Source organism: Salvia hispanica, chromosome 4, assembly GCF_029641045.1.
Source record: "Salvia hispanica isolate PSC_SH4W2 chromosome 4, Shi_PSC_v1, whole genome shotgun sequence".
Taxonomy (NCBI): domain Eukaryota; kingdom Viridiplantae; phylum Streptophyta; class Magnoliopsida; order Lamiales; family Lamiaceae; genus Salvia; species Salvia hispanica.
The window spans coordinates 11,910,635-11,938,269 of record NC_142695.1 but is presented as its reverse complement, the minus strand read 5'-3'; the positions used below and the strand labels follow the sequence as shown (position 1 = coordinate 11,938,269).

General features: G+C 34.3%; 3 protein-coding genes across 3 annotated transcripts; 2 read left to right on the top strand and 1 right to left on the bottom strand.

Moving 5' to 3' along the window:
• Positions 1-205: 205 nt before the first annotated feature.
• LOC125194664 (putative EG45-like domain containing protein 1) lies at positions 206-998 on the bottom strand. The gene is made up of 2 exons (XM_089056532.1): positions 893-998; positions 206-480 (listed from the first exon to the last, which is right to left on the bottom strand). The coding sequence occupies exons 1-2, from the start codon at positions 996-998 to the stop codon at positions 206-208; spliced, it is 381 nt and encodes a 126-aa protein (XP_088912658.1).
• A 12,212-nt stretch (positions 999-13,210) lies between these two features.
• On the top strand, positions 13,211-14,550 carry LOC125191652 (EG45-like domain containing protein). The gene is made up of 3 exons (XM_048089047.2): positions 13,211-13,375; positions 13,961-14,237; positions 14,322-14,550. Exons 1-3 carry the CDS (start codon positions 13,273-13,275, stop codon positions 14,329-14,331), a joined length of 390 nt encoding a protein of 129 aa, XP_047945004.1. The 5' UTR covers positions 13,211-13,272; the 3' UTR covers positions 14,332-14,550.
• Positions 14,551-17,048: 2,498 nt separating this feature from the next.
• Positions 17,049-17,947, top strand: LOC125197152 (EG45-like domain containing protein). Its single transcript, XM_048095861.2, has 3 exons — positions 17,049-17,216; positions 17,403-17,679; positions 17,767-17,947. Exons 1-3 carry the CDS (start codon positions 17,114-17,116, stop codon positions 17,771-17,773), a joined length of 387 nt encoding a protein of 128 aa, XP_047951818.1. The 5' UTR covers positions 17,049-17,113; the 3' UTR covers positions 17,774-17,947.
• Positions 17,948-27,635: the final 9,688 nt, after the last annotated feature.

Genomic DNA, 27,635 nt, shown 5'->3' with positions numbered 1-27,635 from the left:
GTGCCTAGAACTCAACTAATTGAAATAGAAAGGATGGTATTATACTTGGATTTGCTCCAAACCTTATTCTTGAATCTTGTTAACTGAATCGTCTCTGGACTACTTGGAGATAAAATATGATTTTGGATAAAAAAATCACGTCAGTTTTTATTTTATTATTGGAGATAAAATATGATTTTAAAACATAGAATTTGGTGTGTAAATTTTACAAATAATAGTCAATGTTGACAACCCCAGCAACTGGATCAGCAATTGTTGCAAAGGCTTCTTTAGAGAGATCTAGGGTCCCGCCACATCCGGGGCAGTGATCGACGATCTTCACCGTCACGCTCTTCCCGGTGCACGGATGCGGATATGGATTTGTTGGTCCAGTGCATGTAACGGTGAATACTTTCCCACAAATAGCACCATTGTTCCATAGAGCATCGCTTGCTGCAGCTATCATCACTCCACTGTCTTGGCTCCCATAACATGCTGAAGCTGCAATTCATCCAACACACACACACACACACACACATATATATATATATATATTATACTATAATTTATAACACAATTCACTATAACAATAAAACTCATTATTATTTCTAAATATACCACTAACGCTTAAAAAGTGCCATTAGTGTTGCTATCCCAACTAAAATGAGAGGACGCAGGTGGAAACGTTCTAAAATAGCAAAGATTTAGTTAATTTGTCCTTAATTTAACAATGCTTTCTATTGCGTCATAAATTATTACTATTATTTTAAAAAATTTCCAACGCATGTAATTGTGTCTCAAACTTTGCGTCCTTAAACATAATTTCGTTATCACCATCTCATACAACTATCACAAATTAACATGCATTTATTAAACTTAAAAATTGAACAAGTATAAAAAGAGATTCACATACGAACGTATTGTGTGTAGAAAGTGGCTGTTCCTGGTGTAGCAAAAGCCATTGATAATAAAATAGCAACAACTAAAAAAAACATTGTGAACGTCAATTGGGAAGCCATGTTTTTTTAAATGTATACGTTTGACTCATCAAATAACACTGCTAGAACTATTTATAACATTAAGATTGAGACACTTTATACAAGGTGCCATTAAAAACCATTCAATCTATAAACCGACCTTTTACCACATTTAAATACTGCATTTTAAAATAAATGTCATAAAATACTGCATTTTAAAATAATGTCATAAAAAGTCATTTTGTTGTCATAGAATTAAATTCTAATTTATATCCAACACAAATACTTAATAAATGATTGTAATTTATATCCAACACAAATACTGAATAAATGAATTAAAGAAATAAATGTGTATACAGAGCTATGATAACTTATATGTATGGTGATAACTTAATAATCTATCTTTTATGAACAAAATATATCATTTTTGCTAAAAATGATGTTTATACTTAATAAAATAATATTCTTTCAGCATATAAAAATGATACTTATAATCAATAAAATGATGGCCTATTTCTATGGGACGGAGGGAGTATTTTGTTCATATAAAATGTGTTCTACTTATATAAAATGATATTTTGGCGAAAATGATATGTTTCAACCATAAAATGATACTCCCTCCGTCCACAAAAATAGTCTCATATGTGAACGGCACATGTTTTTGTGAAAAATTATTAAAGTAATAGAGAAAGAGAAAAAATGGATAAAGTATGAGAGAGAAAATAGAAAAAGTGGATAAAGTAGGAGAGAGAGAAATGGGCTTTCTAATTTTATAATGAGATTATTTTCTCTGGACATCCCAAAATGGCAAAATGAGACTATTTTTCTTGGACGGAGGGAGTAGGTTATTAATCACCCTAAATATGGGTCATTATGCTAACACACCTTTATATATATGCTAACACACCTTTATATATATGCTAACACCCAAACTATATTTTTTCTACAAATTCAAAACCACGATCTGTACTGTAATATTTCAAGATTTGATATTAACAATTGACAACTTACTTTAACCGAAAATGTTAACACAACATCAACCGATTTAAAAAGTATTAGATGTTATGGTCGATCAAAAAGAGTTTAAAATTTGAAGTTTGGAATTGAAATAACACCAAGATACGAACTAATATTAAATATTACAAAACGATATGAAGCAAAATGATACTACCTCCGTCCCTGAAAATTTGTCCCATTTTTCTATTTCCGTCCGTCCCCCAAAATTTGTCTCATTTCACTTACCATTTTTGGTAGTGGACCCTATATTCCACTAACTCATTCCTACTCACATTTTATTATAAAACTAATATATAAAAGTAGGACCCACAAGTAATATGTGCCGGGTCAAAGTGGGACAAATTTTTGGGGACAGAGGTAGTATATAATATGTACTTGAGTCCATCTATTACACAAGTAAGAGCATCCACAATGGGACGCCTTATCTTCCGCCACATCAGTATTTTATCCTCCACCCCATCCACTTGTTGTGGGGTGCCCTATAGCCCGCCCAATAGTTTTAACTACTAGTACTATTTTGTAATATTTATTTTATTTTTTGTATTTGCAAATATATAAAATATTAGCAAAATAAGTATAAAAACAACACAAAATAAGGCAAACCCTACATTTAGTTGATTAAAAAAAAGTTACAATGATAGTAAAATAGGAAGAGTGAAAAATAAGATGAGAAAGAGAGTGGAGTGAAAGGTGTGAAATGAAGTAAAAATGTGGTGATATATATAGAAGAAATAAAAAAAAATAAAAATGTGTTGCATCTTCCGGTCTTATCCTCCGGACCCCCGCAATGGGATGGAGGATAGGCTGGAGGATGTAAAAATATGGTTCATTGTCTGCGGAGGATGCATAGGACGCTTAGGATGGGAGAAGCATCATCCGCTCACCTGCAATGACAGACGAGAGCGGACGATACATAGAGCGGGCTATCGTCCGCCCCATTGGGATGCTCTACCAAACAAGTAGTTATTTTCCTCATAAACAATGTGGTGGTTATTTTTAGCAATGTTAAAAGTTACAACCTAAACACATTTTTATTAGATATGGACTGATTTTTTAATTTGATATTATGAAATTGGAATAATATTTCATTTCAAATTCTGTTGATTTGAATCTAAAGAATAGAATTTGAATGAATCAATTAATCCAAATCCTTTATTTAGTAAATTTAAGCAATTCATATGAAATTTGATTCCAATTTAATGTTTTTCATATAAGTGTTAAAATTAACAGTTAAGATTTGATATCTAGTTATGCATTAAAAAATTAGTAATCATGAATTGATCATCTCCTAGGTCATGTTAAAATACATGTAGTACTTTAACCCATAAGTGAGACCAATCATATACCATTAAATCTTAAAATGAGTTGATGAGATTAAAGCTTACGAGTTATAATATATAATAGAAAAAATATAAAAAAAAAGTAATATAGTCAATCTGTTAATATAATAATTGTCATGGTTTTTTTTATATATTAAACTTTTTTGATGCATTTATTAATATAAAATCTGTTTATCAACATATACGAAAACTGAAATAGAAATTAAAAAATTTCATCATCCCATCATCGTCGGAACATATGCAATTGAAATTTGGTCAGAATCCATATAAAACTATCTTTAATTTGATATATTTTTTAACGAAAAAATAACTTAAATTGAGAGAGCTACGCAAATTTAAAGTTTTAAGATGATTTTAAGGAGATTATATCGTTAGCTTTGACTACCATTTATAAGAATTGACATTTTATACCATTTAAGGTTATTTAATACTCCTTCGTCCCAAAAAAAAGACTAGTTTTACCATTTGGATTATCCCCTATAATTAGACAAAGTCTAAATATGAAAAGTTTTCAACAACTAATAATCTTACACATAATTTATAATGTGGACCCCACAATCTACTAACACTTATTCCACTATATTTTTCCTCCCTCTCTTACTTTTTTTCATCCCTTTTTTAATTTACTAATTGCATATTAAGACTAATGTGAATCTTAGGAATTCAAGACACATATGTTTGCATCGAACTTGATCTTGTAAATATTTCAATAACCCAAACAAACCCAACAAGAAATGAAACAATAAAAATTATGGAAAAGGAAGAAGATGAAGGTGTTATGAGATGGATGCTTGGAACCTATGAACCTTCTACAAAACAATGAAGACAACCCAAGACAACTTTCACCAAAGAGTATTTATACTAGGAGTGTAAAAATATCACAATAAAACTAGATTTGGTAGGCGTTTTGCTAGGTGTCCGACGCTCGACCGCAAACTTTCTGGACTAAACGCCCGACCGGGCGATTCTTGTAGGCAAAACGCCCGCCCGCGCGTTCTTTCTACGTTACGCAACTTTCTTAAAATGACTATAACTTCTTCTCTCGGACTCCGATTGGAGTGTGCAAGGTACTCACACGAAGCCCTTTCGAAGACGAAGACGATGGTGGTTGTAGAGCAGAATTTGGATGTCATCTTAGTAGAAAAATTACTGTTTGAATCAGACTCCAGTTCCACTTGGTTTCTTGTCATGTCTCTACCTCTTCTCGGATTCCAATTAACCCATGAACCTCGATATCGTTGTATTCTACGATTATGAACACCCGGATTCACATAAAACACCCTTGCCATTTGAAAGTTTGTAAATTTTTGGGAACGGGGAGAGTAAATATTTAAATTTAAAATATAATCCATTTAACATTATTTTAATCACTAGATCTCTTAATCTAATAGCTAAAGGTTGATCTTAATTTGAAATTACTTATTATAGTTAGTGTGATGTTATATGGCCCTTATCTCTAAAAGCCCAATTGCCAATGTTTAGTAACCGGGCCCAATATCCAGTGGCCCAGTTATGTGTGTGTTTGGCCCGGGTGGTGTTTGAGAGAAGCCTTTTAACATCCTAACCCTAGATCTTTCTCATCCATTTTGTTTTCTCCCTTCCCTCTGAATAGCTACGCTCTGCAATTCTAGGGTTTGTCCCTTAGTGATTCTCTGTGCTCTGGCTTGAGATCTTCTTCCTCTCTCTCTTTCTCCTGAGTGTTTAATCTCTGGTGAGTGTGTGAGCGGTGTGTAGGAAACCTCTGGTTTCTAGTCTGTGATTCTTGACCGTGAGAGGTTCCTGGTGTGGCTAAGGGTGTGCGAGGAGAAACTTGGAGAGTGTGGTGTGCAGTTTTGTGTTGGTTCGATTCAAGGCCACTGGATCTAGGGTTCTGAGATACATCATTGGTGGATTGTGGTCTGCATGTTGCTTCTTCACTCTTGTGGCAAATCAAGCTGAGATTTGGGGATTTGTGGGCTCGGTGTTAATAGACCTGTGCGGTTGTACGTGGTGCAACTTGAGGCTACTGTGTTTCAAGATCCTCTTTCACTTTTCTCTTTTCTTTGTCTATTTTATAGGCATAGATTGTTTCCTTGAAGTTACTAACCGTGTATTGATATGTTTCAGGAAGATCTAATCAAGTAGTTGCTTAGATCTTGTTCTTTCTTGTAACCGATCTGTTTAGTGAGGGTTGATCACCTCACAAATTGTGTAGACTTCGGTTGTTCAACCTTAGCCTTCGGCTGGTCGATCCCTAACAGTGGTATCAGAGCCACGTTAGGATCAACCAAGGCTAGTGGTTAGCTTCCCTCAAGGATCCGGCCTTCTCAGTGAGTGTTCTGGTAACTTCTTTTGGGTACGAGAGATCTTCGCGAGATCTCTTGCTCTGGTATTGCCTTCTTAGCTTTGTTTGCTTTGGGTCCTCTTGTGTTTTCCGCGAGTATTTGTGTTTTATGTTCCTCTGGCCTGTCTATTTGTTTCTTGTTGTGTTTTCTTGGTGAGAATAACCTGAGGTGTTGGTGTCATAGTTCAGTAGGAAGCCTATTAAAACTTGTTTGCCACAAAACTGAGGTTCCTCAGTGTGACCCCCTGTGCCCTTGATAAATCAAGCGATTGTGAACTGGGAAATCCACTGATTGAATGTTCTGGGGTGTTAGACTTCCCTCTGGACTTTGTTACTTCTAGTGACCCTGCATTATTTTGGTTATTTTCACTGCAGCTTCTGTTTTCTGTCTGTGTTGCTTGTTTTCTGTGTTTCTTTTGAAAACTGAGTGGTGGTTGGTGTTTATAGCTCTGTGTCTTCTGTGAAAAATGGCCAACCTCCCATTTGGATTCATTCCTTTTAATGGAAAGAATGATTTCAGTATTTGGAAACAAAAGCTTAAATGTGTTTTAATTAAACAAAAAGTCTTTAAGGCCATTGATGAGAAATTTTCTGATTCTGATGATGATGCTAAGAAAGCTGAGATGAATGAACTTGCCTGCTCTACTATCCTTTTGAGTTTAAGTGACTCTGTTATTAGGAAAGTTGGTGTTATAGATAATGCCAAGGATATGTGGGATAAACTTGATGAGTTATATACTGAGACTTCTATGTCTAACCACATGTACTTGCTTGAAAAGTTGTTTAAATTCAAATTGAATTTATCCAAGGATATTGATGACAATATTGACACTTTTTCTAAGCTTGTGCAGGATATCAAGAGATCTGGAGACAAAACAATTGATGAGTACACCAGTATTGCTCTCATGAACTCAATTCCAGATTCTTATAGTGATGTCAAGGCAGCCTCCCTGGACTTGATTATTAGTTCCTTGAAGTCTAAGGAACTGGAATTGAAAGAAAAATCTGACTCCAAAGCTGCTCTTAATAAGGCTGCAGGTTAGGTGAAGATCCACTACCAAGCAGAAGGACAAGAAGTCCAATGAGAAAGGGTAAAAAAAGAATCACAGGAGTAAGTCCAGATCTTCTTCATCTCAGGACTTCAAGAAGTCCAGAAGGTGTTACAAGTGTAATGAGCTTGGTCACTACAGCAGAGAATACCCCCTGAAGAAGAATAAGAAAAATGGTGACAATACCAATGACAAACCAATGACAATACTGAGATGATTGCTAATCTGGCAAAAGCTGATGATGATAATGGTACCTGTTTTATGCATTATGACATTATGTCAGTTAATGCTTCCTTGCCGAATGAGTTCAGTAAGAATGAGTGGCTAGTGGACTCTAGCTGCACTTATCATATTTCACCTTTCAAAGAGTTATTTACTGAATTTACACCTGTTACTAATAGTTTTGTCTCTATGGCTGACAATAAGAAGTGCAGGATTGAAGGCATAGGTCAAGTGTGCCTCAAGTTCAACTCTGGAACAGTTTATACACTCAAGAATGTGAAATATGTGCCCAGCTTGTGCTACAATCTTCTATCTTGTGCCTCTCTTGAGGCAGAAGGTTTGGAAGGCAAATGGGGTAATGGTGTCATGAAAATCTTTAAGGGTTCTTTGTGTTTGTTTAAGGCTGATAGAAAATACAACCTGTATGTTTGCACTGCTAAGCCCTTATGTGATGTTTCTGTTGCCCATGTTGTTAAGGACAATAGCACTATTCTGTGGCATAATAGATTAGGACATATGAGTGAAAAAGGCATGCACATTTTGCATAAAAGTGGATATCTATGTGATAAAGATGTTAGCATGCCCCTTCCCTTTGTGATACATGTGTGTTGGGAAAGCAGCACAGAGTTTCTTTTCCTACTTCTATGCCTGTATCTGTTAGTAAAGATGTGCTTGAATACCTGCATGCTGATGTGTGGGGGCCTTCATCTGTTACTTCACATGGGGGGTGCTCTTATTTCCTATCTGTGGTTGATGACTTTTCAAGAAAAGTCTGGGTTTTCCTTTTAAAGCATAAGTCTGATGTGTTTGAAAAGTTTAAAAATTGGATGTGCTTTGTAGAGAACCAAACAGGAAAAAAGATTAAAACCCTTAGGACTGATAATGGCTTGGAGTTATGCAACTCTCAACTGAATGATCTTTGTGTGACTTCAGGAATTAGGAGACATAAGACTGTCCCCTATACACCACAGCAAAATGGTGTTGCAGAGAGGATGAACAGGACTCTGTTAGAGAAGGTTAGGTGTCTTCTTTCTTTGAGTGGTCTGTCAAAAAAAATTTGGGGTGAAGCCTTACATACTGTTGCTTACTTAATAAATAGATCCCCTTCTGTTCCTTTGAAGGTAAAATGCCATGAATCTGTTTTTGCTGGAAAACCTGTGAATCTTTCACACCTTAGAGTTTTTGGCTGTAGTGCCTTCATACACCAAAAGACTGATAAATTAGAACCCAGGTCTAGGAAAGGTATTTTCTTAGGCTACCCTGAAGGTGTGAAAGGGTATAGTATTTGGTTGAGGGATGAACCTGGTTTTAAAGTAACCATCAGTAGGGATGTTGTTTTTAATGAGTCTGACTTCCCTTGTCTTTCAAAAACTTTAAAACCCAGGTCAGATGATGCCTACAGTAAGGTGGAGGGTGCCTCAAGTGAGGTGGAGGGTCCTGTTATCTTTGACTATGTCCCTAATATGTTTGATGTTGATTCTAATGTTGACAATGTGCCTGATAATGTGCCTGAAAATGTGCATATTGATGTCCCTACTAATGTTGTTGATAATGATCCTATCATTGATGATCCCCCTGAGAATGCTTCTGCAAGGGATGTTCCTCCCACTAACAATGATCTCAGGGATTATGTGTTAGCAAGTGATAGGGTAAGAAGGACAAATATATCCAGACCAAAGAGGTTTGGTGAGATGAACAGCTTACTGGCACTAGCTTTTAATGTCTATGAATCAGATGGGGATGAACCCCAATCCTACAAGCAGGCCCTAAAGTCCATGTTTTATCCAAAATGGCTGATAGCCATGGAGGATGAAATGAACTCTCTGATATTAAATAAGACTTGGATTTTAGTCCCTGAACCTGAAAATTGTTATGTTGTTGAGTGCAGGTGGCTCTACAAGCTAAAGCACGAAGTTGATGGTCTGAGATATAAGGCAAGGCTTGTGGTCAAGGGCTACACTCAACAAGAGGGGGTCGATTATACCGAAATCTTCTCCCCAGTGGTAAAATTTACTACAATTCGCATGATGCTTGCTCTATGTGCTTATTTTAACTGGGAGCTTAAGCAAATGGATGTGAAAACTGCTTTTTTACATGGGGACCTTGATAAGCCCATTTATATGAGACAGCTTGAGGGGTTTGTCAATCCCAAATTTCCTAATCATGTCTGTTTATTAAAGAAGGCTCTCTATGGCTTGAAACAGTCTCCTAGGAGATGGAATATCAAATTTGATCAGTGTATGCAGTCTCTTGGTTTTTCCAGAATGCTTTTGGTCATTGTTTGTATTTCAAAAATCTGAATTCTGTGCCTGTCTTTCTTCTTTTATATGTTGATGACATGTTGATAATGGGTCATAATTCCAAAGATGTTAAATATGTTCAAGATATGCTCTGCACTAACTTTGACATGAAGGATTTAGGCAATGCTCAAAGGATATTGGGCATTGACATTGTCAGAGATAGGAAAAAACATGAGCTGACTCTACACCAAAAGTCCTATGTAAAGAAGATTTTGTCCAAGTTCAATATGGTAAATGTTAAACCTTCCACAGTCCCTTTGGCTGCCCATTTCATCCTCAGTAAGGATCAATGTCCTAAAACTGAAGAAGAAGCTCAGAAAATAAAGAGTATCCCATACTCAAATGCAATTGGGTCAGTCATGTATCTTATGGTGAGTACAAGGCCTGACATAACATACTCAGTGTCTTGCCTATCAAGGTGTATGTCCAATCCAGGACAACCTCATTGGGAAGCACTTAAGTGGTTACTTAGATATTTGAAACATACTTCACATTATGGTCTTCATTAATCTTAGTGTACAGATTCTACTGACTTGTGTGGTTTTGTAGATTCAAACTATGCTAATGATAGGGATAAGCGGAAATCAACCACCTCTTATGTGTTTACTCTGGGTGGATCCTGTATAAGCTGGAAGTCACAACTCCAGCATATTGTGGCACTGTCCACAACTGAATCTGAGTACATTGCCATCACAGAGGCAATGAAGGAGGCTCTCTCGTTAAAGGGGGTTGCTGGGGAACTTAAATTCCTCAAGAATCATGTTGTTGTATACTCAGATAGTCAATCTGCAATTCAAGTGTGCAAAAATCATGTCTTCCATGATAGGACAAAACACATTGATGTGAGATTCCACCTCATTAGGTATATTGTGGAGAAAGGTGAGGTGCTGTTGGAGAAAATTCATACTGACCACAATCCAGCAGACATGGGAACCAAGTGCTTGTCAGTTGAAAAGATGCTGACATGTATAAGGAAGCTCCATATTGACTCAGGATAGGTAAATGGTCAGGTATACTCCCTGGTGAAGATTCTTTACTGTTTATGCAATTGTTTTTACTTTGTTTATAAACTGTAAATGTTTTCTTCCCTTTGGAAGTGGTGACTTACTAAAGTTTTTCAAAATCAGTAAGTCTTTATATGGCCCTTATCTCTAAAAGCCCAATTGCCAATGTTTAGTAACCGGGCCCAATATCCATTGGCCCAGTTATGTGTGTGTTTGGCCCGGGTGGTGTTTGAGAGAAGCCTTTTAACATCCTAACCCTAGATCTTTCTCATCCATTTGGTTTTCTCCCTTCCCTCTGAATAGCTACGCTCTGCAATTCTAGGTTTTGTCCCTTAGTGATTCTCTGTGCTCTGGCTTGAGATCTTCTTCCTCTCTCTCTTTCTCCTGAGTGTTTAATCTCTGGTGAGTGTGTGAGCGGTGTGTAGGAAACCTCTGGTTTCTGGTCTGTGATTCTTGACCGTGAGAGGTTCCTGGTGTGGCTAAGGGTGTGCGAGGAGAAACTTGGAGAGTGTGGTGTGCAGTCTTGTGTTGGTTCGATTCAAGGCCACTGGATCTAGGGTTCTAAGATACATCATTGGTGGATTGTGGTCTGCCTGTTGCTTCTTCACTCTTGTGGCAAATCAAGCTGAGATTTGGGGATTTGTGGGCTCGGTGTTAATAGACCTGTGCGGTTGTACGTGGTGCAACTTGAGTCTACTGTGTTTCAAGATCCTCTTTCACTTTTCTCTTTTCTTTGTCTATTTTATAGGCATAGATTGTTTCCTTGAAGTTACTAACCGTGTATTGATATATGTTTCAGGAAGATCTAATCAAGTAGTTTCTTAGATCTTGTTCTTTCTTGTAACTGATCTGTTTAGTGAGGGTTGATCACCTCACAAATTGTGTAGACTTCGGTTGTTCAACCTTAGCCTTCGACTGGTCGATCCCTAACAGATATACTGTTAGATATAAAAGAAAATCTACTTCTTAATTTTGTGAGACAATTAACATGTTGAACTATCGCAGTGTAGGCCGATTAGATATTAATAGCGTTGAATAGTAAACTAACAAGAATAGGGTGTGGTCACGCCTTGGTAATCCTATTTTCTATGAAAATTGAACATAATTAGAATTTATTTTAATTTGACTTTAATGTGTGAATTACAATAGTTGTCAAATGTGGTACGGCTGCAACAGATTTTTCCACAAGACTTCCAGATTACCTTGTCTTATAATTGAATGAATATGTGACAAAATATATTCCCTACTCGCGTAATCTTAATTACTTCTTCTTCAGTTCAATTAAAATTTTTCTTTATAAATCACAAATGAATCATAATATATCATGTGAATATTTCACACCAAATTGAATACTATAAGAAAGAATAATCACTAGTGTGTGCATAGTAAAATCATTCGTACATATATAGTCCTATAGGGGCTTCTTTTCTGTAATTAGATTATTTAAATTAATTAAAAAGTTTTACATATAAAAATTCTCATTTTAGAGGTATACATATTATTCGAACTCACTTTGCTATATCTTCATTCATAATTTTCCATTAAATTTCGTGTGGATTTTGTCTATTAACAATTAATATCAGTGGAAATTTGTGGCACGGCTGCGGAAATTTTTTCCATATTTCAACGTGTAAAATTGAATGAATCTGGGACAAAATAAATTCCACCACTTTATATGATCTTAATTACTTCTCCGATTTCATTACTTTTCGGTTTTAATCGATTTCATTTTTTATTTTCATGACAAATAAAAAATTTGAATAATAATAATACGCTCTTCGTTCCAAGATTTTTTTGGCACCCGTTTTGAAAAAAATAATAAATAGTTAAAGTTGAGAAAATATAGAGAAGGTTTTTATTTGTATTATTCTTCTCATATTTTATTTTAATTATTTTAATTATTTATTATTATATTTTCAAAATAAGTGAAATAAAAAAAAACTACTCAATTACCAAGGGAATTTATATTATGGGAACATTTAGCTGCCAATTTAATATAAAAATAATAACCCAACTTTGTGTATGCACACAAATACTGATATAGAAATTGTCTATAGATAAAAATGTTGTAGTTATTTTCCGCATACACAAAATGGTGATGAATTTTTTCATTTGAATTAACATGCCAAGAGAAATTGAAATTAATTGCCTTATTTCAATTGATACTAAAAGAAACTCAAATTAAACTCAAATTAATTGTGCACTGCAGTTGTTTTTTTTTTTTATTTGTTTCAATTGAGTTAACCGATATCAAAGATGATTTAAATTAATTACTTTTTTTTTTCAATTAATATACCAACTGAAAATTCAAATGAATCAGCAATAAAATTTTTTTGCTAACAAGTCATTTAATTAATTTATAATATCATTATATTTGAGAATTTAGAATTTTGAAGTTAATCAATTGCGCAAGTAATATAGTACTTCCTCCGTCAACGAAAAATAGTCCCAATTAAATGCAATATATTCATTTTTTTAAATAAAAAATCAGTCATCTTTTTCATTTTAGTTTGCGTATATTTAAAAAATTTCTATTTAAGAAAACTTTTTAACCACATTTTTGTCATTCTCACTCCTATAATTTATCAATTATGAACTATTAAAAATAAGATTCATATATTCAATTTATAAACATTATTATGCCATTTATAAATGTACTAGTACGATTTATGGGGAAGTGGGTTACAATATTTTGTTGTTTTGAATTTATATTATTTTCTAAATTATTAATACACGTAGTATATAAACATAATAATTTTATTACAAATATTTCATAATTTAAAAAATAATTATTGCCCATGAACAAATTGGTGATGTTGATAATAAACTACGAAGATCACGAAACAAATTTTTTAATTAACTTTACTCTATTATTAGATCGTCATCAATACATATGTAAATGACGAAACAAGTTAATTAGATTTCACTATGCATTGATTATCTATGTGAAGATCAATATTAACATTCTACTATAAATAGACCACATTTCCATCGGAATATGCAAGATAACCAAAGCTCAAACAAATTTTCAGTGATATAAGAATTACGATATAATTTTAAAATGGCTTTCGCAAAAATGATTATGTTTTCACTTGCTGCAGCTACCATAATCTCCATGGCATCTGCTATCTCTGGAACCGCCACTTACTACGGCCCTCTCGTTCGTAAGACACTCCTTTTTCTCTCTTTCTCTTTCTGTAAGTTATATTCATAGTGAACTATGCAAATGGTCCTTTAGGGTTATATTTTGCATGCCAATAGTCCTGGGACTATAAAAATATCATGGGTATATCCTAGACTATGGTGTCATCACATTTGTGTTAAGTATTTTTTTACTATTCATCACAATTTTACACTAAAAATATCCCCAAGGCATGGAGGACATTTTTGGACTTTCATAAAAATGGAATACCTAGGTACTGAATATGATATTTAATCTATCTATATTGGGTAGTATAATATTTTCTTATAGTTTGAGTGCTTCAAATGAAGTTTTCACTTCACTTTTTCAATCATTTTATGCCAAATATTTTTCTGAATCTTACCTTAAAATGAAAATATTATGAATTCTTAAATATATTAATTATAAAAATTAAAATTATAAAAATAACTTCTAGCTAATTTAATTTTGTTCGTTATTCAATTATTTTTTTTAATATTAAAAATTAAAAAATAAAATTAAAAAAATAATCGAATCACAAACAAAATTATATAGCATTACATTTTTAATTATAATTTGATTACTGCAGCATCATCATGCTACGGTTACCAAGACAAAGGCCAGATGGTAGCAGCTGCAAATCCTGCACTGTTCAACAATCGTGCAGCCTGCGGGCAAAGGTACACAATACGGTGCACCGGAGCTACCAACCTAGGGGTGCCGCAGCCATGCCGCAACGGCCCCATCACTGTCACCATCGTTGATCTTTGCCCTGGTTGCGCCACCAACCAGATCGATCTGTCTGAGCATGCTTTCAACCTAATTGCTGACCCTAAAGCGGGAAAAATCCGAATTGAATATAGCCGGTCACTACTGACTACTATATCCTCTCTTTTAATTTTTTTTCATAATTTATTTATGTTGGCTAACGTTGGTTAATAATATTGCAGGGTTCCATGAATTTATGAGCGGGGAGTAGAAGAATGTTTATTTCAGTTACCAATAATAAGATCTACTAATATATACTCATATAATTTCCTCCCCAATAAAGTCTGTGTTCCTGGTGAATGCTTATTTTACTAGACTTGTTGAATAAAGGGCAGGGTTGGCCTTTGATTATAATGACAACTTTTACTAGTCTCTTTATCTAAAATTAAGATTATAATGTTGTTTATTTTATTTAGTTGTGAGATTTACTTTTGTCATTCGTTTAAATACTAGTCAACCAAGATTATTCATTAATTTGGACGGAACGTACGAATTCATAGTTGAAAATCTCAATTCATACTCTCTGTCCCATAAAAATAATCTATTCTTGTCATTTTCGTCCATCCACAAAGTTAATCCACGTCGACATATATTTTCACAATTCACTACTAATAATACGAGTCCTGCTATTTATTGAACTACTATTTTAGTAATTCTAAAATTTCTATTTTTGGGAGCCACATTAGCCTAAGGATTATAAGGGTGGAATGGTTTGAAAAATTAAGAATAGAAGATATTAGATATAGATAGATCTCAGGATAATAAGTTTGATGAATAAAATTGTGTCAAGTTCATAAAATCTAACATCACATTATAGTCATCATTTGATCACATTTAAGTAAGTCTGCAAGACTGGATTAATCCTTGAATTGTTTCTAGAATTGGATAAATTTAAACTTGAACCGGAGACTTGACATTGTAGAATATTAACAATTTCTAATGTATCCTTAGATTAAAAAAATTGACACTGCAGTCAAATTTAGTCGCTAGGAAATAGTAACAGTCTTGTGAAGTAATCTAACTAAGTTAATTAAACCATGCTTACCTCTTGAATATTCAAAGTAATGTTTTAACGTAAATCAAACATATGATTTTTCTCCATCTTCGTGTAAATCTAATCAATTTTATACTATGCCCATAGATTTCTTTTGAGGCGATGTTGAACCACACAATCCATTAATACTATTTCTTTTAATATATACTTCATTCGTCCTAATGAAGATAATCCATTCCTTGGGCGGCACGAAATTTTATACAACTTTATTTTGTGTATTAAGTGGAGAGAGGAAAGTAAGATAAATGAAATAAAGTAGAGGTAAATGTCTTTTCATTTCCATTTGTAGTAATGAGTCATTTTAATTGGAACAAATTAAAAAGGAAAATAGATCATTTTTAATGGGAGAGAGGGGGTACTATTTGTACTATTTTTTCAATCTCTTATTTTAACAATTAAAAATATATTTTAAAATTCATGCCATTGCATAACTTTCTATATAAAGAAAAATAAGTAATTAAATGAAGGGCACATGAATTAACCCCAGAACATATGCACTCCAAATTAATTTAGAAGGGGATAATACACACAAATACTAAAGCAGAAGTGTCTATACAAGAAAAATGTTGAGATTACTTTTCCATAAGCAAAATGATGACGACTTTTGGCAATAATGAAGGATGGCCAGTCTTCTGGATTCGTACGTTGGACATTTCCTTTTCTTAATTATTCATAAATTGACCGACCATTCAAAAATGACTTTTCAACACAAATCAGTGTTCTCTTATTAGTTCTTGTAATAAAAAGAGATGATGCTCGCTTTGTCTGCTAAAATTAATCTCAGTTATGGACGTGACAGATTTTAATAAAAAAATAAAAAAATAAGAGAACTAGAGAAGAAATGAATAAAGTATGAGAGGAAAGAACGAGTAAGAAAGATGAGAAAAAGTAAGAGAGAAAGAGAAAAGACGAATAAAGTATGAAAAAAAGTTTTCATTTTTGAAATGAGACTATTTTCGATGGACATCCCAAAATGATAAAATAAGAAGATTTTATGGAAGGATGGGGTATTCATTAAAATTACAAACTTTAGTATAAAGACACTATTTCACATGTCCTTTTACTATGGTCGGAAATATTAGTAATTTTTTGGATTGTAAAAAATTCCCATAATGAATTTTTCCTATTATAATTTAAATCCATGCAGCATATTTAGTCATACATAAACTTATGTGGCATTTGAGACATGATGCAATTATGCAATCTGGATTAAAAGAAATATTTTCTTTGCAAATCATTTCAATTCTCCAAAACCATTTTCTCACAATTTTGTCCCACATCAAATTGGTAATAATCTTATCTCACATACGGAGTATATATTATTGGATATTTCTTTCCCCTTATAAGACTTTTTAAAGGAGTTAAGTGCCTTATTCTACATGGTATCGGAGCATGCACAAGTCGATGTTAATCTTGTGGGTTTGCGCGTGTGGAAGTCGATTTGGAGCCTACGCGTGCGGGGGCGTGCAGAAAATCCTCATTCTTATTTCACATAGCTAGACTTGGTAATAATTCCATCTCCATTTATATATTCTTGGATAATCCCCTCTTTTTAAGGACGTGAGTGATCCATTTCTATACGTTAGTCGACACACATGTCGCGATGAATTTAGTAGTCATGACGAAAAGTTAAATGTCGAAATCGAAATAAAAAATCAACGAAAAGAAAATATGATTTATTAGAGAATAAACTGTGGCTATAGTCATCACGAAACAAATTAGAATATTTCTTACTATTAGCCTAACAAAATCAATTCTTCTATCGAGAAAAGTCATCGACAACGACAATAACGTGCGTCGATTTCTAACGAAATTGCATAACATTCCTTGTATAAATAGACCCACATTTCCAACAAAATGTGTAACCAAACCAACTAGCTCAAATCCTCAGCAAGATCACATCTACAACTCAAACAAAAAATGGGTTTTGCAAGAATAGTAATGGTGGCAGTTGTTGCAGCTAGCATAGTTTCCATGGCATCCGCCATCGCTGGAACCGCAACATACTACAGCCCGATTGTCCGTAAGACCACACATCTATGAGATCTCTATATCTTTCTCTATAGTTCTACGTATTCAGTCCCATTAAAAATGAAACATTTTCTTTTTCTAGGATGTTCAATTAAAAATGAAACGTTTATTAAAATAGAAACAATATTATCACTACTTTTTTCCTGCTCTTACTTTACTGTCTCTTCATTAACTGCAGCATCATCATGCTACGGGTTCGAAGACAGAGGCACGATGGTAGCAGCTGCAAATCCCGCACTATTCAACAATCGTGCAGCCTGTGGGGACAGATACACCGTCCAGTGCACCGGGCCCACCAACCAAGGGGTGCCTCAGCCATGCCGCAACGGCCCCATCACTGTCACCATCGTTGATCTCTGCCCGGGTTGCGCTGCCGACCAGATCGATCTCTCTGAGCAAGCTTTCAACCAAATTGCTGACCCTAATGCGGGAAGAATCAGGATTGAATATAACCGGTTAGCATCTATTTTTTTTAAATCTCTTTAATTTATTTAACTTGGTTAATTAGATTTAATAGTACTGATTATGTCATGATTTTGCAGGGTTTGATTGCTTCAAGGATGGCAAAAATAACATCTTATTTATATATAGATCATTTTCATCCTACAATGTTTTATTACTACAACTTCTTATTCAATAAATGGCTAGGAGATATATACTAGCCTCTTGGAAAATGATGTACTAGTCACTTTACTTGGAATAAACAATTTATTATGTGGTGTATATATGTCCTATGAAAGATGGTGTCCTCTCTTTGTCTACTTTTATTTACTTATGAGATTTTATTTTGAAGGGATGGTATTTTGCCTTAGTGTAGAAAGGGTTTTAATGGGATGTTTTAGGTCAAGGACTTTTGCGGAAAATTGGTTAATTAAAAAAGTATATGAAAATGAGTAAGGTGTGGGACCAAGAATTTTGTTGGATTTCTGAAATTAGACTTGCTTATAAAAAAATTTTGAAAAATTAATACATGTACAATTATCAACAAACAACTAAAGGTATTTTAAACCTTGACCTCCAAAATGAGTGCAGAGACCTCAACTAAGCGTTGTAATGAATCATTTCAAGTACATGTTTTACATTTCAAATGTTGGCATTGAACTCATCTGCAGAATAAATGTAACAGCCTAAATTTTTAGGGTATAATAAATACGGCGACTGCTATCTAGGCGAACTTAAATGCAATAAGAACATAGGCTAGAGTTTCATTTAAAGAGATTTGACCAAGTGTTTAATGAACCATCAAGGCAATAAGTCAACGCTTACTCACGAAAATCAAGATTTAATAGATAACATAGACTAAGCTCAAAAGTCAAGGGTTTACTGTAACTCCAACAAAACGCAATATTTCCCAATATTCCAAAACAAAGAAACAAGTTCAAAACAACCAAAGATAATAAGTTTCCAAAAATTCAGCGGAAGCATTTCAAGAGAAAGCGAAGCTATGTATGAAGACACGACTACACTCAAAGTTCCAAACATCCATGTTATTCGAATCAACTGTCTCAACACCACCGACCGCCCATCGCCGCTCAACCTGCACATCGGGAAAACACATGCAGGGCTGAGTATTTTAAGCATACTCAGTGGACTCATGCCAAAACGTTTTAATAGTTATGCCACCCTTACCATAGTGAACTCGAGGTTTAGCAATTAATTTAAAAGATAGCATCGAGTATCACAAAATATTTCATGGACTGGCCAGTCAAACAATACCTCCCATTTTCTCATCAATCAACAATATCATGGCGCGACGAAGTGTGGCCACACTTTCGCCCACGAGACCGGCCGACTAGCAAGGACGGCTCCCGATCTCTAGTGTACACTAGCCTGATAGGGTTTGCGGCCCTACTCAGACCCGAATTCGTTTATATAGCCCTATAGCCTAATGGAGCGCACTCGCAAACTAGGCATCAAGAACACACAATATCCAAAAATAATCATAGGCATGGCATAACAGTTCAATCCACCCTTATTGTTCCCCTTTCATAAATTTGCAACATAATAGAGAGTTTAAGAATAAAGCCCACCTCGATTTCCTTCGATTTCAAGTACGTACTTCTTCTTGTTATCACACCGAGAACGCGAGCTATCACCTTTAGTTCATGTATTTCAAATAAGTCTCAATCATGGATCAAAATCATGCATGTTCTCACGTTTCCCTTTCCCATCGATTATTTTCAATATTCCCATTCAAAATCAAAGTACGATTATCATATCGTTTTTATTCACACAACTCCAGATTTATCATCAAATCGTGACACGCATGAGTGTTTTCCACACACAACACACGCACACACACACAACGCATGTGCACGCATCCCGAGGCGTGTGCACACACACACACGGTCACACAGACATACACATATGCATCCCAAATTCATCGATTAATTTCCCCTTCACTCATTCTAAATGCATGTGGACTCAAGAACACCGAGTGATCGGTAGAAGAGAAGATCAAGAAAAAATAAAATAAAAATACTTTTTCAATAGAACAATCTGTAGGAAACAAGTAGGATCATGATTCTTCAACAAATTCTCGAATTTCAGCTTCAATTCTTCAAACAAGATGAAGAAATAATGGAGAAAGTAGAAGAAAAATTTGAGAGAGAGAGTGGGAGAGAGATCGGCGAGAGAGAGGGAGAGAGGGGACGATTTTTGTGATGCTAGGGTTTTGACTTTCCCTCTTATATTTATAGAGTGCAAGATATAATCCAATAATTAAATAAATCAAGATTTGGAGGAGATTTGGTGGGTGATTGGCGTTATTTCTAGTGAGGAATAAGGGGGAATTCGAATTTCATGCTATTTAATTAGCATATAATTTTATTTGGATATTTTACGGAGCAGAATAAAATATCACGGAGCAAGAATAAAAATAATAATTCTCCCCAATTAAATAGGAATAGGCGTGATTTTCAATTCCTACTCCAAGGAATTAATTAAAATCCTAATTTAAATAGGATATGACAAGATCTTCTTAGATTTGGCAAGATATGCTAGAATATTTGAATTTATTTATGGAAGAGAATAAACAAGGGATCAAATAATATAATAATAAAATCCCTTCATCCATAAAGTAGGGGATTTTCGAATATCACCCTTGAGACAAACATAGGGGCCGAAAATTTCATCAATTAAATAAGGAATATTGGACTTTGGATTTAATTCAGATAATTATCCCAAGCAATAATTAAATCCAAGAAAAACATGATTTCTTCTCCATTAAATAGGAGGGGTCGAAAATTCCACTTAATTAAATAATGCTCCTATTTAATTCTCACTCATCCCTTAGGAAAAATAATTTGCCACAATATTATTTCACCCCACATCAAAATATTCACAAATTCGAATTTCACCTCCACTTCACATTTTCCAACGACTTTGACCATTCCACGGCCACGTCATAATTTCCACAATATTGACTATTCAATAACCACGTCACATATTCAACAAGTTTGACTATTCAACTCAAACTCAACTCAATATCGCAATTAGGTCACAAAGAATATTGCAATAAATCACTAATCATTTAATTCCACTTATATCATAGCATTAAAAGTATTTAATGCAAAAATTTTCACGTCACAAAAATTAGGGTTCGAAAAAGCAGGGCGTTACAATAAAAGTCTTAAATACCGGGTAGATATATGTCCCAAACGTTGATGTAATAGCGTTTTAATTTATTTGGTCCACGTATTTACAACCCGTGACGTTTAATGTCATGTCCAATAGTTTTCTACGTCTATGTAAACGATCAAGAGAGGATAAATTAGCAGGTTTGTGTTAAAATGACAACATTACTTCTTAAAGTGATATCGTGCACCACATATCCAGCAATATTATAAACACTACACAACAATATTATAAACGCTACACAACAATCTATAGATTGCTTTATAGGGTGTTGGATATTGCTGGCCAAGAAAAAAATGTTGTATATAGTGTTAGTGTTGTATATTGCTGGCGTAGATTTTTACACTTGAACATTTTTTTTATTGCCACATGGCAGCTTATTATTCGTCCACGTGTACAAATGATTAGCTAGGAATGGTGGTATGGTGTTATTTTAAGAGGTGTTGTCATTTTAACGCATCCCTAAATTAGCATGTAGAATTAAGTTACTCTCTCCGTGTACATGTTAATTGACTCATTATTCTATTTTAAAAAGTTTCAAAATAATTGCGTCATATTTATTTTTGGAAAAAAAGTAACACTTTCTTTTACTTTATTCTCTCTCCATCCCTCTCACTTTATTTACATCCACTTAACACACTATTCTTATTCTCTGTGCCAAAAGAAGTGTTTCTATTAATAAGAAACCTAGGGAGTATTTAGTAGCATGACCGATAAAAATCAATTTATTTTTTTAACGAATAAATATATACATACTTGATATTCACAAGGTAGATGAGATTTCAATACATTTAGCCCAATTGTGTTTGGTTTGGTTAATTAATTGTGAATGCTGATTTTGGATTCATATGAATAAGAATTAGATTGGTTGGTAAAATGGCCCCAATTAAAATATCATTTTGTTCAATGAGTCCATTAATCTCTTTTAAAAATTAATCAATGAGTTTGGTCATTATAATTAATTAATTAGTTTTATTCAACTAATTATACCAATTAATTAAATGACTTCATTTAGTTAGTGAGCTATTGGATTTAATTGGCTTGTTTACATAACTAAACGAGTATTTCGAGAAAACAAATGGAAAGAATCAAAGAAAAGTAGTAAAAGGTGATATTGTGTTACAGCATTGCACATTAAAATTAGATAAAACAAATAAAAATTACTTTTTCATATGTGACCCCGGTCGTTGGACGTCGCACATCGTGCCAAATTCACGGGCCAGATATCGTTTGGGGGGTCCGGAAGCAAGGACAAAGATTAAAGCAATTTGCAAAGGTGACCTGAGGGTGGGACAAATGGTATAGCCTAAGACACCGACCGGGTAGTTCGAGAGGATCCAAGGACTCGACCTGATGCGTGGCGTAGGTGGCAGGAAGGGCCACCCAACCTGGTGGCAAAATTATTAGTCCACGTACTCCAGTATATAAACATAATAATTTTATTACAAATATTTCATAATTTAAAAAATAATTATAATTACCCATGAACAAATTGGTGATATTGATAATAAACTAAGAAGATCACGAAACAAATTCTTTTGAATTAATTTTACTCTATTATTAGATCATCATCAATACATATGTAAATGACGAAACAAGTTAATTAATTAGACTATTTCACTGTGCATTGACAATCTATGCGAACATCAATATTAACATTCTATTATAAATAGACCACATTTCCAGCGAAATATGCAAGATAACCAAGCTCAAACAAATTTTAAATGATATAAGAGTATCTGCAGCGGTCGTTTGAGCTGACGGACGCCGTGCGTGCCAGTGGCGCGGTGAGCGTTGTCCGCCGCTGCACGCTGTCCGTCCGTGCCGATGGCAAAGCGGTGTTCTTAAATAAGAGCACGTCCGTGCCGCTGAGTAGGCTTACGTGGCGGCACGCGATTGGCCAACGGCATAGCCGTCGACATTTTCTTTCTTTTTTTAAAAAAAATTCAAAATTAATTTAGAAAATCATTTTTTAAGTAAAAATAAAATATTTTTCCACTTCCCAATAAATTATATCCGTTTTCTACACACTTTTAATTTATTTTTCAAATTTTTCCCCAAAATTCACATTTTCATCTATAAATACCCTCACTTCAACACAAAAAAATTCTCACCAAACTACACAATTCTCATCTATTCTCTCTTCAATTCTCAATCTTTCACTCTTACAAAAAAATGTCCGGCTCCGGCGATCACCCCTTCGAATCCCGCGGTTAGAACCATGAATGGTTCGGCCCCTCCTCAAACCCAAGGTTCTCAAGTTCCGGGTGGCTACCGGCCTTACCAGGTGGACGACCAAGATGCCCCCGATGAGCGATACGAGTGGGCACTCAAATCCGGCTCGGGAGGGAGCGGCAACTCTACTCCTCCTACTCGTGGTACCCGCACCATGTACACTCCGGCGGAGATGAATCAGTTGTTCAAAGCCTACTTGGCAGTCTCCGAAGATCCGTACGTTGGCACAAACCAAAGCGGGAAAAGGTTTTGGTGGCGCGTCACTTGTCAATGAAAATCGGCCGGAGGGAACCATCTATCGCAATGATAGTATGGTGCGCAATTCCATCTTCAGAGCCAACGAAGCAATCTGTAAGTTGCAGGCAGTGGCGGACACAAGATTTTTATATTGGGGGGTCCAAATTACATTAACGGTAGTTGCATATTTTTTAGCGTCGACGATTAGACATTATGAAGCTGCAAGAGAGATGAATAGTTTGAGATGCATTTTTCTCCTCTTATGTGCTGCTTTGTATTTATAAGTAGTTACATTTTCTCTTCTCCGATACATTTTATATTCTCTCCGTCCATAAAAAATAGTCTCATCTGTGAGCGAAACTAAGAGAGATGAGAGAAAAAGTAGATAAAGTAGAAGAGGAAATGTAATAAAATAAGAGAGAAAATGTGAAAAAGTGGATAAAGTATGAAAGAAAGTTTCTATTTTTGAAATGAGATTCTTTTTTTGTAGATAGAGGGAGTATTTTTATTTGATTTCTATTATGCTTTTACTTTTTTTATTCCACACCACATTTTTTTCTTTGGATGTCTAGGTGAAAAAATTGCTCACAATTAAAAAAAAAATAGAGAAATCAATTGAAGGAGCCATTTTAGGAATGCTAGAAATGAGATTTGAACACACAATCCAGTACTTAAATAAACGGATCACAAACGAACTGAGCTAACTAAATACTTAAACAATATAGTTTAATTATACATAATATAGTAAATAGCAAAATGGGTGGGGGTTCCAAGGAACCCCCATACCCCGACATAGGTCCGCCTCTGGTTCCAGGGGTATTACCTCCAGAAAGATCGGGCGGGGAGCGGCAAGAGCGAACTCGACATCATCAGTGTCGCCTTGGCGACCTACCAATCCATGGCTTTGAAACCGTTCAAGTACCTCAGCTGTTGGCAGGAGGTGCGCCATCATGAGAAGTATAGGAGTGGCGTAATAGCATCCTCCTCCAGCTCCTCCAGCAAACGGTAGAGGTCAGTAGCCTTATCCGAAGGCGCCTCCGATGAGGTGGCTACCCAGCTTGCCGGAACTAACTTGGGTAGCCCCGATGCTGGCCCAAGCAGTTCCCATGGCCGCAAGGAAGGAAGAAGGCGACGCCTTTAATTATGTAATTTTCAATATTTAGGATTTTAATTATGTATTTTTATTTTTTACGATTTTAATTATGTAATTTTTATTTTTTAGGATTTAATTATATAATTTTTATATTTTAATGTATTTTTATATTGTAGAAATGTTTTTAGTAATTGAAGTATTTAAATTGAATAATAGAATGATGGGACCCTTGAGCTTTTCTTTGTAGAAGAGCATGGATGTGGGTATGTGCTCTTGCCTAAGAACAGAGAGTAAAAGTGGATTTGGGTCCACCTCCATACTCTTAAATAAGAGCACGGATGGAGATGCTCTAAGAATCACGATCTAATTTAAAAATGGCTTACGGAAAAATGATTATGTTTTCACTTGCTGCAGCTACCATAATCTCCATGGCATCTGTAATTTCTGGAACCGCCACTTACTACTGCCCTCTCGTTCCTAAGAGTGTCCACAATAAGGTGGACACTCTCAAGACAAAGCCACTTTTTTTTTATCAACAGCCACAAAAAGAATTATCCATAGCCACAAAAAGTTGTTCCAGTCCAATAGTGGACATACCACAACCACAAATCTCATTATATTATCAATTGTTAGTATATTTTTATTCAATTAGAATAAAAATTATCGACTATAATTAAAAAAAACACATAATTTAATTAAAAAAATTTAAAACACATTATTTATTCCCACACAATTTTGAGTTTTAAAAAAATTAAAAACACATATATTAATACACACACTCTCTCTCTCCATATGTATATATCGCCGTCCGGATTCTACAACTATTTCTCTCTCTTCACTTCATCTTCCCCAAATTTTGTTTCCATAATCAGCACAAAACCAAACCTCCACATTTATAAAAAAAATGAACATGGATTGGGTTAGTTTATAGAATAAATTAAGAAAATAAAAAATATATTTCCGATGGCTCGTCGGGCTGTGCAATACGCCGCTGCGGACAGAGCCGCGGCCTGACTCCCTCCGCCCTGTCGCACTCAAAACTATAAGAAAATACCCAATAGAGATAGATAAAATATCATATTCAGTACCTAGATAAAATGTGACTACACCTTAGTCTAGGAACTACCCTTAACGCGGGAAAAATCCAAATTGAATATAGCCGGTCATGGGTTGTGATCAATTGCTAAGTAATTAGCAATCCCAAATTGAGAACAATTCTAAACCATTAGATTATGAGATCTAGTTGTTGAAATAATGTCACATGTATTATATTTTAAATTTAAATAATTAGTAAATAAAATTAAAGGGTATTAATGTCAATTCTTATATATAGTGTATTAGTTAAAACTAACTATTTTCTCCCTTTTCAAAACCATCTCAAAACTTTAAATTTATATACTTAACTCTCTTGATTTAAATTATTCTTTCGCAAAAAATATATCAAATTAATGGTAACTTCTTCATATATTCTGCCACGACGGTCGGATGATGAAATTTGATAATTTTTATTCCAGTTTTCATATATCAACAAATGCATAAAATTTTTTAATATAATTCATGCAAATTATCAATGTGTTGATATTTTCGTGTACTTATGTTGAAATTCTCATGTCATTGTGTTGATATTTGTAATACACTATTTTGATATAAAAAAAACCATGAAAATTATGTTATAATAACATAATGACGATCTTACCCGTTTGTTGATATTTTATATAAAATTTATTGATCTTTGTGAGGTTTAATATCATCCACTCATCTCAAAATCTAATTGTATAGATTAAATCTTAGTTTTGGAGTTAGAAGAATGCTTATTTCACTTACCAATAGTAAGATATACGGAGTAATATATATCATATAATTTCTCCCAAATAAAGTATGTTCCTGGTGATAATACATTATAAAATAACCTATTCATAATTTTGTTTATTTAATTTAATTTTGAGATTTGCTTTTGTCATTTTTTTATACTCCCTCTGTCCCATTAGAAATGAAACGTTTGCTTTTTCACACATGTTTTAAAAAAATAAAAATAAATAGTTAAAGTGGAGAAAAAATAAAGTAAAAAAAGAATAATATAAAGGGTCTCTTCTACATTATTCCCTCTCTTACTTTAATATTTCACTACTTTAGTTATTTATTATAATTTTTTCAAAATAAATGCACAAAAACAAACGTTGCATATTTAATGGGACGAAGAGAGTACACTAGTCAACCAGGGTTATTCATTAATTTGGATGGAACGTACGAATTCTTTTATATACTAGTCAACCAAGGTTATTCATCAATTTTAGATTTTTTTTTAGGCTAATAATACTATTTCTCTTAACATATACTATTTCTCCTACTTCTTTTTATCTTTTATTTTAACAATAAGAAATACACCCTCCGTCCCTGAATACTTGACACGGTTTGACCCGGCACGAGTTTTAAGAAATATAATGGAAAGTGTGTTGAAAAAGTTGGTGGGATGTGGGTCCTACTTTTAAAGTAGTTTTATAATAAATATGAGTAGGAATGAGTTAGTGGAATATGGGGTCCACTACCAAAAATGGAAAAAGTGAACTGTGTCAAGTATTCGGGGACGGACTGAAATGACTGTGTCAAGTATTCGGGGACGGAGGGAGTATATTTTAAAATTCATGCTTTTTCAAAACTTTCTATACAAAGAAGATTGAGTAATTAAATAAAATGAAGGGCACATGAATTAAACCCAGATGACCAGATCGTATGCGCGCACTCCAAGTTAATTTAGAAAAAGGATATTTAGAAAGATGTGGTTTTGTACAGCAGTGTGTATACACGTTATTACAAGAAAATGTTGAGGTTACTTTTCCATACGCAGAATTGTGGCGACTTTTGGCAATAATGAAGGATGCCCAGGCTTCTGGAGTCGAACGTATGACATTTAATCTAAATTGGACGACTATTCAAAAATGACATTTAAGGGATGTCCAAGCCAGTAGCATCCTTCTTGATGATAAATTCGAAGTACGACTTGGAAGTTTAAGCGAGGTTTGTGCTCAAGAAGGTGAAATTCATCAGAATCGGATCACAAGGTTGCTGTGAGTAGTTACTCTTTGCTGATTCAATTTTTAGTATTGTAAATTTAATGATCCTCACCCTTTTTAATACCATTTCACTTATCATTTATCATTATTATTATCATCTTAAATGTCTATATTAGGTTTGGCTCATATTGTAATCAAA